Source organism: Camelus bactrianus, chromosome 15, assembly GCF_048773025.1.
Source record: "Camelus bactrianus isolate YW-2024 breed Bactrian camel chromosome 15, ASM4877302v1, whole genome shotgun sequence".
NCBI lineage: Eukaryota > Metazoa > Chordata > Mammalia > Artiodactyla > Camelidae > Camelus > Camelus bactrianus.
The window spans coordinates 32,643,380-32,657,441 of record NC_133553.1 but is presented as its reverse complement, the minus strand read 5'-3'; the positions used below and the strand labels follow the sequence as shown (position 1 = coordinate 32,657,441).

Genomic DNA, 14,062 nt, shown 5'->3' with positions numbered 1-14,062 from the left:
TAACGACATAATTTAAAACATCCTTTAGACATAGTAGTCGTGGAACTCTGCGAGCAAATTAACCAGAATAATAAAGCAAATATGCACACCAATTAAAGAACCATTCAAGATAATATACGTTAAAGTCTCATACTTATATTCAGATTGAGATGGAGGTGATCAGGTTAGAGAGAAAACTGGAGATCGGTTTTAAGAAATGGTGCATGAAATATATCTAGGTCAAGGGGAGACAGCAAAGAGGCAAAGGTGAGTGAGAGAGAAAGCCTGGTGGGTGAGGGGAGCCTGTGTCCTGAGGGAGGCCGCCAGGCACTTCCGAGCAGAAGAGAAACACAATGAAAGTGGTGTTTCAATACAGTCAATTTAGTGGCAGGGCTCAGAGTGACAAACAAACCAGCTGGCCAGTGAAACAATCCTGGAGCGGTGATTGGCTATAAACTAGGGTGGAGGCAGGGGAGTGGCCACACAGGGATAAATAACACCTTACATTTCTGTAGCACAGGATGGTTTCCAGTCTGCTTTCATGTGATTTAATCTTCACAAAACCCCCTGTAAAGTAGGCAGGATAAGCAACAATACCATTTTACAGATGAGGAAACGGTCTCAGGGCCAGGATATGGTGAGGCTGGGAACTCAAGCCGGGTTTCTGACAGAGGTGTGTGTTCTATCTGTGTGGTTCTCAGGACTAGCTGTGCACCAGACTTACCTAGGAAGCTGTTTTTAAAATACACAATTGTTTTAAAATAAAAACCAGCAACACTCCGCACCCCCACCCCCGCCCTTCCCCCCATTCAGGACTCTGATTCCACAACAGACAAGGGTGGGGAGAGGAGAAAGGCAGGGAGGTGTTCAGGTGTCAGACTTTCTCAAGGCTTTGAAGGGTTCTAATGGAGGGTCGGACCTGGAACCCTGCAGGGCCCAAGTGGATAAAGAGTGTAAAGGAGGAGGAGAAATTACCCGTTGCGCCAAGATTCAGAGCCTCAGTTCCTGGGAGTCTGGTTCTGCCATTAAAGGCTGGGTGGAGCAGAAGCTGTTGGCTCCAGGGCATCTGGTAAAAACTGTCTCCCAGCCGGAGAGGCTGTCTCAGCTCCACGGGCCTGTCTCAGCTCCTGTCTTTTATCTTCATCAGCCAGAGTAAAAAAAGTGTTGTGGAATTCCAGAAGACTGGCTGAGGGCAGTGGCTGGAAGACGACCTCTGGTGCTGGGAGGACTTTAGGCTCCTCCAGCTCTGAGTGACACCGGTCTGCTGGGCTCCCCCGGCCTCCCCATCTCCATCTCTCTCATCACTCCACAGGCTACTTCAGCCTTGTCACCTCCCAGCTCAAATGGGGTCTTTGTGAAGCTTTCACCAGCTTCCTCAGAACCCTCTTCAGTTCCAGAGAACTCTGGAAGTCCCTATCCCACTGTGGGCTTTCTTGGTCTCACACACTTCCCCGCTAGACAATGAACAACTTGATGGCAGGCACCGTCTCGCACCATCCTGTATTCCTGACATGGGAGGGGCTCAGTAAGCATTTGTTTACTTTGTGTGGTGACCACTGAATTTGACCCACCCTGAATACACTTCTGTCTGATCTCAGCTCTCTGCTACACCCTCATCACTCTTCGGAGCAAACATGAATGTCCATCAAGCCACACCTTCATTGGACTGTTCTGACTTCTGGTGAGGCCTGACTCCTGGAGTTGGGCCAAGTTGGCCTTGCCCTTATCTTTGAGTCTGTCCCAGCAATAGGTTGCCTTTTTTTATTATATGGGGTTCATCCCTCACTCTACTTCCCTCCCTGAAGCTCCAAATTTTAAGAGAATTTGCCTTAACAACCATGTCCCTATGAAATACCCACATTACTAAACCAAAGTGACACAATTCTCAACCAAAGCAAAAAAATCTTGCTATTTCATTTAGGTCATACAACTTTATAATGGATAAGTCTCTGATTTCTATGAGGCTTTTTGAATGACAGCTCTGAACGCAGTCTGGTCACAGACCTTCATTGCTGCTTTTGTGAACAGTTAAAATGCTCTAAATACTAGAATCCCTTACCTCCTATTTATCACACTATGCCCCACCTTCCAAGTAGAATCTTAAAATCTCGTGGATGCTCTCCCAAAAGAATCCTCCCAATTCCCCACCAGTTAACATAACTCTCTCCCTTCTCCTCCCCTTAAAAGGTATTTGTACCCATTGTATCTGTACTTTCTACAAACATGCCAACCGAAAGTGAATACCCTTGACAGTAGAAGCCACCTCTAAAATCTACCATGTGCCTAGAACTAGATGAGTAATCATTTGAAATTATTAAATGTTACTAATTAGCATAAATGTCATAAGCTGGGGGTAATCACCAAGCTTGCGCACATATCTATGCAGATTGAAAATACATTTTAAACATGCCATTTTCAAACTGATGAAACAGAGTATTCCAATATTATATTGTATAGTTAACATTCATGATTGGCCTTTTCCCTTTTAAGTATTGGTTCCATAAAGGATGGATGTGGGGGTGATACACACTTTCTGTACGTATCTAAAATCTTTTCCAATATTATGGGATTGCTTCAGTTTCTACATGTTAATGGAACCCTTGCTGTAAAGAAAATGGACATTTATCACACTACCTAAAGTGATCTACAGACTCAGTGCAATTCCATCAAAATCCCAATGGTATTCTTAACAGAAATTTTAAAAATTCCTAAAATTCACATAAAACTGCAAGAGACCCCAAATAGTCAAGACCATCTTAAGCAAGAAGAACAGAGCTGGAGGCATCATACTTCCTGGCTGCAAAATATATCACAAAGCTATAGTAATCAAGACAGTATGGCACTGGCATTAAAATAGACAGATAGACCAATGGAACAGAATAGAGTGCCCAGAAATAAACCTACATACTTATAGTCAACTGATCTTTGACAAGATTACCAAGAACACACAATGGAGAAAAGATAGTCTCTTCACTAAATGTTGCTCAGAAAACTGGATATCCACATGCAGAAAAATGAAACTGGATGCTTACCTCACACCATATTAAAAAACTCGAAATGGATTAAAGACTTGAACATAAGACCCCAAACTATAAAACTAATAGAAGAAAACAGAAGAAGCTTCTTGGTCTGGGCAAAGATTTTTTGGATATAATACCAAAAGCACAGGTAACAAAAGCAAAAATAGACAAGTGGGATTGCAACAAACTAAAAAGCTACTGCACAGCAAAGGAAACAATCAACAGAGTGAAAGGCAACCTATGGAATGGAAGAAAAAATGTGTAAAACATGTATCGATAATGGGTTAATAGCCAAAATACTTATGAAACTCATGCTCAATAGCAAAAAAACAAAAAACCAAAAAACCCCACAAATAACCTAATTAAAAACCAAGCAAAGGACCTGAATAGACATTTCTCAAAAGTAGACATACAAATGGCCAACAGGTGCTCAACATCACTAATCATTAGAACCACAGTGAGATATCACCTCATTATCAGAATGGCTCTTATAGCAATAAGACAAAAGACAACAAATGCAAGCAAGGAAACTATTGGTGGGAATGTAAAGTGGTTCAGCAATCATGAAAAACAGTATAGAGATTCCTCAAAAAATTAAAAATAGAATTACCTAATGATCCAACAATCTCACTCCTGGGTATATATCCAAGGAAATGAAATCAGTACCCTGAAGAGATAGCTATAGTTCCACATTGACTGTAGCATTATTTGCAACAGCCAAGATACGAAAACAATCTAAGTGCCTACTGATGGAAGAAGAAACCAAGAAAATGTGGTTTACGTATACAATGGAATATTATTCAGCCTTAAAGAAGGAAGGAAATCCTACCATTTGTGACCAAATGGATAAACCAGAGGACACGGTGCTTAGTGAAATAAGCTAGACACAGAAGGACAGATGTTGCATGTTCTCACACATATGTGGAATCTAAAATAGTCAAACTCATAGAAACAGAGAGTAGAATGGTGGTTGCCAGAGGTTGTGGGGGAGGAGGAAATGGGGAGATGTCAGTCGAAGGGTACAAAGTTTCAGTTATGCAAGATGAATAAGTTCTGGAGAGCTAATGCACAGCATAGTGGCTACAGTTAACAACACTGTATTGTATACTTAAAATTTGCTAAGAGGGTAGATCTTAAATGTTGTCCCCACACACAAAAATAAGAAAAGAAAAGGAAAAAATAAGGTGACCATGTGAGGTGATAGATATGTTAATTAGCTTGAGTGTAGTGATCATTTCACAGTGTCTATGTATATCAAAACATCAAGTTGTACACCTTAAATATCTACAATTTTTATTTTTCAATTATACACTCAATAAAGCTGAAAAAAAAAGGGGTGGCATGGATATATAAGAACCTTGTTCCCTGTACAGTATGTTGGCAGGTTAATCGCTCAAGATTTTTTTCTTTGAACAAGAACACCACGAACTATTTGAAGACTGGGACTGAGTCACGTCACTGCAGTTGGAAGCATAGTCATGCCTGTTACAAGGAGAGGAGGTTACTTTGGTTCACATCCTGGGTGGGCGAGACCTTGAAGGAACAATTTCCCCAATGCAGCAGGAAGAGGCCCTGGTGGCAGGTGGTGGCTCTGGTCCAGCTCGAGGCCCAACCAAATCAAACACACCCAATCACCTTGCATTTACAAAAACCTCTTCTATTTGGATGACAGGGGAAAATGCTAAGACTCTGGGTCTGTATTCTGAAGAATTCCATACACGTGAAGCAGCTGCCTCCTTTTATCTCAAACACTGCCAGACAAGTAAAGCATTCCACTGCGATTTAGCTGTGTGTTCATGGACGGCTATCTTTTAAATCGGGAAAACCAAATTAAGATGCTCCCCAAACTTTTTTGTCTTCAAGGTTCTGGAACATAATCTGTATATGTCAAGTTGGTGTTCACACACCCCCTGCATAACTGACGCCCACATCCCAGGGAAACGGGGCAAGCTCACATCATTCTAGGAATCAAGAAATACTAGCTTTACATCACCGTGTGAGCAAGATAAGGCAAGGAAGAGCAGAAAGGGCTTGGGGTTTGAATTTAAACATTTGGGACCTTGTTTAATTTGTCCTGCCTTTACCACCTATGGGATCTCAGGCATGTTACTACACCTCCCTGCTTTCTACCTGTCCATTTGGAGACAGTGACTTTTATCTGGCAGGGCAGGCAGGGCTATTGTAAGGATTATATGAGACGAGGCACTTAAGGTACCTAGCACAATGACTGTCTCACAGGGAGCGTTCCCTGCAGCACAGCTGTTAGTGTTGAGGTGGGAAGCCCCATAAAAAAAGACCAGCAGGACCCCCAGGCAGGGCCACTACTCTCCTGCCAGCACCATCTGGTTCCCTGGCTCAGCGGCTCTATCTCACTTTTTGCCTCTGAAACGGCTTACTTCTAGGAAAGTGGAACTTACCCCTAAAATTCTATTGGTTCCCTAAGCTAACTACTGATTGGTCCATTTGTAGTACTTAATTTGCATGGAGCTCACTCCTGATTGGTTATTTCTCTCCCTCCTGATTGGTCCATTTCTACAAAGCTTGTTCCTAATTAGTCAACTTTTGTTATACCTTATTTGCATATGATGTTGCAAAGTGTAAACTGGCAGCCTATAAAAGCCTGTGTAAACCTACAGACGGGGTCCAGAGCTTGGAGTATTAACTCTTCTGGGCCTGCTGGCATAAGAAACCTGAGTTCTCCAACTCTGAGTGCTGCTTGGTCTCTCACCCAGATCCAGGTTGCTGTCACAACTGAGCTGTAACACCCTTTTCTGCAACAGTGTGACCGGATGAGGGCCCAGATACTTTCTCTTCCACAGAAGCAGCAGAAGGGATCATAGATTGAAGGAATAATCTTGCCACCTGGGTGAACAGCAGGTTCAGGAGTGACAAGACAAAGGTGAGATCCAGTGTTGGTACGATCAAGTCCATGACCAATAGCAGCAGTGGCCAAAACCCTGAGGCACAAAGCACACAAAGAGGGAACACAGGTGCCAGACATCGCCACCAAGAAAGCTTGTTCCTAGATCCAGTCCTTTCTTAAGAGATAATTGTAATACAATTTTCTAGGACAATGGCATATGTTGATGATATTCTAATTTTATGTTCTTCAAGGGAAGGACCATATTTTATTTGTGTACCTGAAACAGTGCCTGGTCTAAGACAGGGGTTCAAAAAAGTAACTTTTAATTGAATTGAAATAGTAGATTTAACCCTGTTTTCCAGGGCAGAGTAAAGGAAAATAGCACATGCTACATAAAAACGCCGAGGTAATATTCTTTCCTGCATTTTCATATTGTGCGTAGTTAGCCAAGGACTGCTACGTACAATTAGTCAAGTACTGTTAGAGCCTCAGATGTGGTCTTCAGTGTGAAAAAAATGACAAATCCAAAATATCTCGAAATTATTTTTATTGAATAGCCTAGGTTTGTTTTTAATCTTTCTACAGCCCATGTTCACATCTGTGGCCTCCCTTTTATGGTCTCTGAAGCTATAAATCTTAGAGAAGACAGATAAGGTAGGCACCTTGTTAAACAAAATCCCCACCAAAATGACAAACATTCAAACAGGAGTGGCCTGCCTTTATCTCGTCACCACCCAGTTTTGATGGAGTCTGTTTCCCTTTTTACAAAGGGTTTGCTGTCTGAGAAGTGAACATTTTACCCAGGAGACCAAAAGTCACTCCCCAGAGAGGTATTTCCCAAAGGAGGTGTACTGCCTGTTCCAGAATGCGTGCGGCTGCTGGACTCTCTAGGCTGCTGGAAAATGCCTTGATTTTTATCTATGGTGAGACAGATTGGGTTTTTTGATAACCTCAGTCCATTTCCCTGAAAACGTGGGTACATATCCATATGCTGACTCATTCCGGGTGCAGAGAGCAGAGCATCCCTGACAGAGGGTGGAGACTACAGAGGCTAAAACTTGGGAGGGGGAGGAGAAAGGGGAAGGGAGTGGGAATGGAGAAAACAACAACGCAGGGAGCCGGATTGATTATTTACAAGACAGTTTGCCGGCAGCCAGATAAGAGATGGATCCTGGCTGGCGACTGTTCCTGCGCTGCTTCTTTTAGGTCTTTCACTTCACGATAAAGAAGATTTGACGTCGTTATTAAGACATTTGGTTGCCCTGGAAGCTGGGTCGATACCTGTGCTGATAACTGTATAGCAATTATTCCTGTTTGTTATAACCCTCAGCTTTTGTTTGCTGAAATGTTGGATTTAGTTGCATCTTTGTAGGTACAAAATATTTTTAAAGAGACAGTTTTTAGGAAATTTAGATAGAGCTTGCCCTTCATTGGAAAGGATCACAATATAGCCTTGCAGGCTTTCTCTGCAGGGAATAATCCCCGCAGCAGACATCAGGTCACCCCTACACACTAAAAGCATGAAGACGATTGATGCATACAGAAGAACCAGACAGGATTCTGACCAGGGCACTGGGGCTGATCAAAACCATAGGGGCGGCAATGTCTGTGATCTTCAGTGGGCCCAGCCCCACAGTGAGTCACTTTCACGTCGTTAGGAACACCAATCAATGCGAGTCATCTTTTCAAGTGATGGGTCTGTTCCTTGTCACATTCTTATAACTAATAAAGATTTATTTGCATTACTACCAATTATAGTGTTCCAGTTCATTTTTAAATTACTATGCAATATTTGATACATGTCAAAGAATACCTGTAACACACATTTCACACAGTGGGAAAAAAAAACAAAACAGAACGTGCATGAATCCACACACCCTCTTGGAACAGACACAACCTACGGGCCAAAGCCACCTGTGGGCTCCTCTCCATTCAGTCTTCCTGCCTCGCTCCCCAGAGAGAACCACTCTCCTCAAATATCTCTTTATCATTCTTTCGCTTTTGAAAAACATGGTTTTAATGTCTATTTCCGTGTCCCTGAATAATACATTGTCTGGTTCTCCTTGCTTTTGAGGTTTTTCTATACAAATTCTATCACATAGTAGGTCTCCCATGACTTGCTTTTTTCAGGAAACATTAGGTCTGTAAGAGTTCACCTTTAGTGTGTGCAGATATCATTTTGTCATTTCCACAGCTGTATACTACTCCACTGGGTGAGTTTAACACTCTCTATCCACTCCCCCATTAGTTTTTACCACAACTAACAAGCCACCAGGACAATTCCTTTATATGTGCTCCTCAAACGCATTTCCCCTTGGCACAGCCAGATAAATTTCCCAGCATTCCTGCACTGAGGTGAAGTCAAATGACTAAATTCTGAACCATGGACTATGGGTGGGAGGGATAAAAGCTACTTCTAGACCAGCCCCTACAAGCCCTGATGTGCTGGCCTGAGGCAGACCATGCAGTGCAAGATGCTGAGGCCACAGCGAATGGTGAAGCCACTAAACAGAAGAAGCCAGGGCCCAGGATGCCTGCATGACACAGAGCTCTCTCCCCAACTCTTTAATGACCATCAGCGAAGTGATATCACACAAAAAGAAAACTTGACTGTTACCTACAGAGATCAAAGGTTGCTTGTTACATCTGTTAGGCTTTCCTGACTAACACAACCTCCACTGAAATACATTAGAGTAAGTCTGCATGTGGGTAAGAAGGGGTCAGGTCAGGGCAGGAGGTGAGGAGGGAAGGGGAGAGGTGTGGTTATAAAATGGTGCCAGGGATCCTTGTGGTGATGGAGACGTTCTGCATCTTGGTTGTGTCAGTTTCAATGTCTTGGTTGTTGACACTGTACTACAGTCATTCAAGATGTGGCCACCACGGGAGGAAACTGGGTAAAGGGTACACAGGATCCTTCTGTGGTATCTGTTACACTCACACATAAACATACAATTATCTCAAAAGTAAAAGTTGTTAAAAGAACTCTAAAAGACTATACGGTAAAAATGGAGAAGTATTAACAAAAGGAGGAGGCAGTGTCTCCCTTGTTTTTGGAAAACAGAAGAGTAAAGTGGCATTAAGTACAGAGGACGGACCTCAGACCCAGATATGTGACCTAATGCACACCCTTTGCCCTTCATTTCTTCACCTTAAAAACAAGGGCAATACCTGCCCTAAAACTTCATGGGGTTGGGGGGGGGGTCAAATTACATGAGATGTACTCTGAAATATTGAAAAGTCTGATACAGGATATTGAAGAGACATTTCTAATAACAACTTAGAAGGATGAAGCATCATATAAATTGCACCTAAATTTATTAAGAGCTGGAGAGCTGCAGACTCTGAGCGTCTGTGTTAACTCAGTAACCAAGACTAAGGGGACATTAGGAACTATGCACCTGTGGTCACAAGACATCAAAAGTGTTTGTTCCAGGTACAGAATGTGAAATATGATACTTCATGTGTAAAAAAGAAAAAAAATCAAGGTTATATACTTGTATTTATTTTATTCACATAAAGAAACTCTGCAAGCCTGAACTGAAAAACTAATAAAAGTGACAAGAAGAGGAAAAGGATGGACTGAGCAGGGGTCAAGGTGAGACTTTTTGCAGTGTGTGTGTGTGTGGGGGGGGTGTATGTTTAACTAGGTGAATATACTGCCTATTCAAACAATAAAATTTAAAAAAATTGAAGCAATATTCTTAGGGAGGGTTTCTATATTTTGTGTGTGTGACAGTTACTTTTGTTTTTCTCAAAGCCTTAGTTCCAGGAGTATGAGTTTGCTGAGTGTTGACACCGAGGTGTGTATCTGCGCGTGTGTGTTAGTACAAGTCTGCATATGCCAGAGAACCATGCACAAGATCCTTTGTCCTTCCTCTCTCCCTCTCTTCCTCTCTCCCAGGAGTCATGGAGGGGGACTCACTGGGGCAGTTACCCCTGCTTTTCAATTTGCTGCCCCTTAGCTTACTCTGTTTAAGAACACCAATCGATTTAATTACAGTATCACTTTACATGGGGAAACTGAGGCTGACCTAACTCACTTCACCAGATAAAATGAGATGAGAAGCAGAAGCTGAGGTCTTTACTCTCACTTCTGCACTCTAACCACTAGTGGGTACCTCTTTGGGTCCTACGCGGCTTAAAACACGGATGCTCCCAGGGTACTAAAGTTAAACTTGGGTTGTTTCAAAGGACTTTCTAGTTGTTATAAGAATTGAATTTGAAAAGCTGAAATCAAAAAGCAATTCTTTGTGACTGGGTTGGTTTTCCACAGTCCCCCATGATCGCTGGAATAATGGCAACAATGAGTGATGCTGGAGTAAACCATCTTTGAACATCAGAGTGTATAGCCTCTCTTTGTTTGCTCTCTGTGGAGACCACTAAGCCTGCAATCTGAGGCTGCTCACCTCCCAGGAGGACGGGTCTTTTGAAGTATTCTGTCCTCCTGGTTGGAGGCCAGCTGAGCATGTTTTCATCTTCTTGTAAATACAGCGTTCAAGTGCTGTCCCATCGAAACGGGTTCTACCTTCTCATTGACTGACTGTGGTGGAAAAGTTTGAACTGAGGGTTTGGCCCACTCCATTCTTCCAGCCTAAAACAAAGGCTATGCCATTTGGAGATGTTTTGCTGAGACCACAATTCATTTCTGAGGTCTCCATCAAACAAGAGCTTAAGGATAAACTTTGCAAATTCTTTTAACTTGTCTAACACAGGAGACAGTTTACAATACACATGAGGTTTCCAAGCTACAGCCAAATGAAAAATAAGAAATATTAGCATAGCCAAAGAGATATAAAAAAATTGTTCATTGGGAAAAGCCTCAGGGAATCCTAGTACAGTAGGCTGTGAGTCCCTTTAGAAAATGAACATGTCCCACTCAGCCCTTTATCTTCAGTATTCAGTATGGTGCCTGGCACAAAGAATATGCTTAAATGTTCATGGAGTTAAATGCAGCTGTCACCTGGGGGGAACTAAAAAGACAAACCTCTTTTCTACAAATGCTAAGACCTATAAAGCTAAATAAGACTCTATGTCTAACCTGAAAGACTAGCTGGAAAGATGCATGGAACTAAATTTGTATCTTTATTGGAAAACAAGCTTAGTGGAAACAACAGTTTACGAGAGAGTTTGCTGGATGGTTGGCATTTAAAATGTGCCTACAGTTGCTAGTTCTCTGGCCTCAATCACATGGATAGATTCGTTTGGTAATTATCTTTGCTAGGCTCACCTGTATGCAAAGTTTACTGATCACCGGCAGGTACTATGGTTTCCCTGGAGACAGGGAACCCTTAATCCACCTTTTCAACACTCAGGAGAGTTCAAAAGACTCACAGTACAAAGAGACAGATTCAGAGACAGAATTGGGAGCATCAGAAGTAACACTGGGAGGAGCAACTCATTTACAGATGAGAACTAAGACTTAGGATTCGTGCCCATCATGTACACTGGGGTTTGGAATTCTCCTAACCACACACATACCTAGAGTCTATTAACTGTTTCAGAAGAGGCAATATAGTATCGTACTGTGCCCCTCAACCTCGTTCAAATCATAGCATGGACCAGAAAGCGCTATGATTTTATGATAGGTGGGGGTAATGTGTGAGGCCGGCAGAGGTCGCCGACCATGGGGCCCAGCTTCTCCAAGGACTGAAGTGGTCAGTATCTAGCCTATTCCCAACCCAGCAGTGTGTCCCGGCACGTGGCCTGGAAAGCTTTAGTGAGTTGCTGAGAACAAGAGTTCTGGAAAGGTCTAAGTTCAACTACTAGCTACGGGACTTCTGGCAAGTTCATTTCGAGGTGACCTAGTTCCCTCTACTATAGAAAGTGGGATAAGTAGCCATCTGGTAGGGCTGTTGAGGGAATCCTATGGAATTAGGAATGTAAAGCACTTAGCACAGCACTTTTCACATAATGAGCATTCAGTAAATGATATTATTTACAACAATGGCATTATTATTGTTAATGTTATTATTATTATCATCACCTATCACTAGAGGTCACTTCTTATCATCTTAATAACCTCTAAGTGAGAATAAATTAAAGAAAAAAATACCAGGTTAACTGAGACTGAAAAAATGCTGTCAATAAGACGCTTGCCTTCTAATTAATTTTTTTTATTTGCTCATTTTTAAAATTGTGGTAAAACATACAGAACATAAAACTTACCATTTTAACCATTTTTAAGCATATGGGTCAGTGGCATTAAGGACACTCACGTTGTGCAAGCATCACCAACAACCATCTCCCGAACTTTTCTCATCTTCCCAAACTTTCTAAACAGTAATTCCCCCATCCCCTGTCTTCCCACTCCCTGGTAGCCTCTATTCTACTTTCTGTCTCTATGACGTTGACTACTCTATGTACCTCACATAAGTAGAATTATACAGTATTTGCCCTTTTAATTGTATTTTGACATTCCCTTCATCCTCACCTATCTAAAGGCAAGGGCTTAAATTTAGCCAAGGGTCATTCTCAACCCAGAAGTCACTCCCCCAAAGCCTCTGTCGGTTCATTCTAGGTCAGGTTGTGTCAAGAATTTGGACCACCTTTAGGGAAGGAAAAAGTTAGCAGCAGGGTTTCAAGCTCCAAACCAGTTCCCTGTCCAGTGTGAAGTATGACTGCACCCTTTTGCTGAAGGTTCACTCAGGCCAAATTGTTCTGAATCATCCAAACTGGGGACGACCAGGACTTTATAGGTTGGGATGGATTCCAGGTTAAGCTGGTGAGAACCTCCCCCACACATCTGTCCCATGTAAACGTTCACTCACTGGATCTTCACCTGGATATCCAGGGGCTCATAAAACTCAACACATCCCAGACTGGGTTCAGCATTTCCAAATCGGCTCCTCCTAACATAATCCCTGCTCCAAATGACGGCACTGTTGGTTATCTAGATACCTATGGAAGAAACTGGGCACCCTACTTCTCAGTCCTTCACATGTCTGGGATCAGTTACTAAGTTTTGCCTGTTTTACTTCTGACGTATTTCTTGAAATCTTTTCTTCCTCTTCATCCCTATGATGACTGCTCTAGCTTAGGTCTAATCATCTTTTGCCTAAACTATCTTTTTAGGTTCACATTCCAAATCACCTTCTACATAATACCAGAATAATCCTTAAAAAAAAAAAAAAAGCAAATAAATGCCCCTTCTCTAGTGAGTACTCGTCAGTAACTTCTTGCTGTCCTCAGGATAAAGTCCATACTCATCGGCCAGGAATACCACGCTCTCTGACTTCTGGGCTCTGGCGGACTCTCAATCTCTGACAGTCCCCAGGATCCATTGTACATTAGAGAGGTTCTAAACCACTTACAGTTCCTCTATGTACTGCTATGTCTTCCCTCACGGCTTCTGTTTATGCTAGCCTCTCTGTCTGAAATGTTCTTACAGCCCTCCTGTCCTACTGGGCTGGATGCCCCTTCTCTGTGTTCTCATAACATCTGGAGTACGCCTAGCATTGCAGTTTAAATGTTTCACTGCGTTTACATCTTTATCTTCCTCACTACACTGAGCCATTCCAGAATAGGCAGTATTCATCCTGGTACCCCTAGAGTCTTCAGAGTGCCTGAACCAAAGAGGGTGTTCAATACTTGATGAATAAAGGACTAAATCCACAAACAAATGAGTATAATTATTGCATAGGTCAGGTCTGGAGGCCACTAGAAGGAAGAAAGAAAGGAAGAAAGGAAGAAAGGAGGGAAGGAAGGAAGGAAGGAAGGAAGGAAGGAAGGAAGGAAGGAAGGAAGGAAGGAAGGAAATATACATTGGAAATGAAGTAAAACTGTATTTGAAGATAATCTGTATTGCGTGCATAAAATTCTAAGAAATCTACAAATTTACATACTAAATTTGTATATAATTTTCAACATACAAAAATCAGTTCTATGTCTAGATGTTAACAATGTGCAATTAGAATATCAAAATTTAAATAACTCCATTAACAATAGCTTAAAATAGACTTAGGAATTAATTTAACAAAAGATGTACAAGACCTGAATACTGAAAACTATAAAACACTGCTAACAAAAATTAAAGAAGATCTAAATAAATGGAAACATATACCATGTTCATGAATTGAAAGATTCAGATTCCATATTTCTAAGGTGGTAATTCTCCCCAAACTGAGCTACAGATTCAGTGCAATCCCAATCGTCCTTTCTTTGTGAAAAAAGTGACAAGCTCAATCTAAAATGAAACTTGTAT

At 42.0% G+C, this 14,062-nt stretch overlaps 1 protein-coding gene across 6 annotated transcripts in view; it reads right to left on the bottom strand.

The window, feature by feature from the left end:
• The window catches only part of BABAM2 (BRISC and BRCA1 A complex member 2), a 387,982-nt gene that overhangs the window by 53,658 nt on the left and 320,262 nt on the right, over window positions 1-14,062 (bottom strand). For 3 of the 6 annotated variants that reach the window (XM_045511778.2, XM_045511779.2, XM_045511785.2), the window contains one exon: window positions 485-546. The exons of the other annotated variants lie outside the window; for them this stretch is intronic. In XM_045511778.2, the coding sequence (XP_045367734.1) occupies window positions 485-546 (62 nt within the window). The remainder of the gene's footprint in view (window positions 1-484; window positions 547-14,062) is intronic. 6 annotated transcript variants of the gene reach the window in all.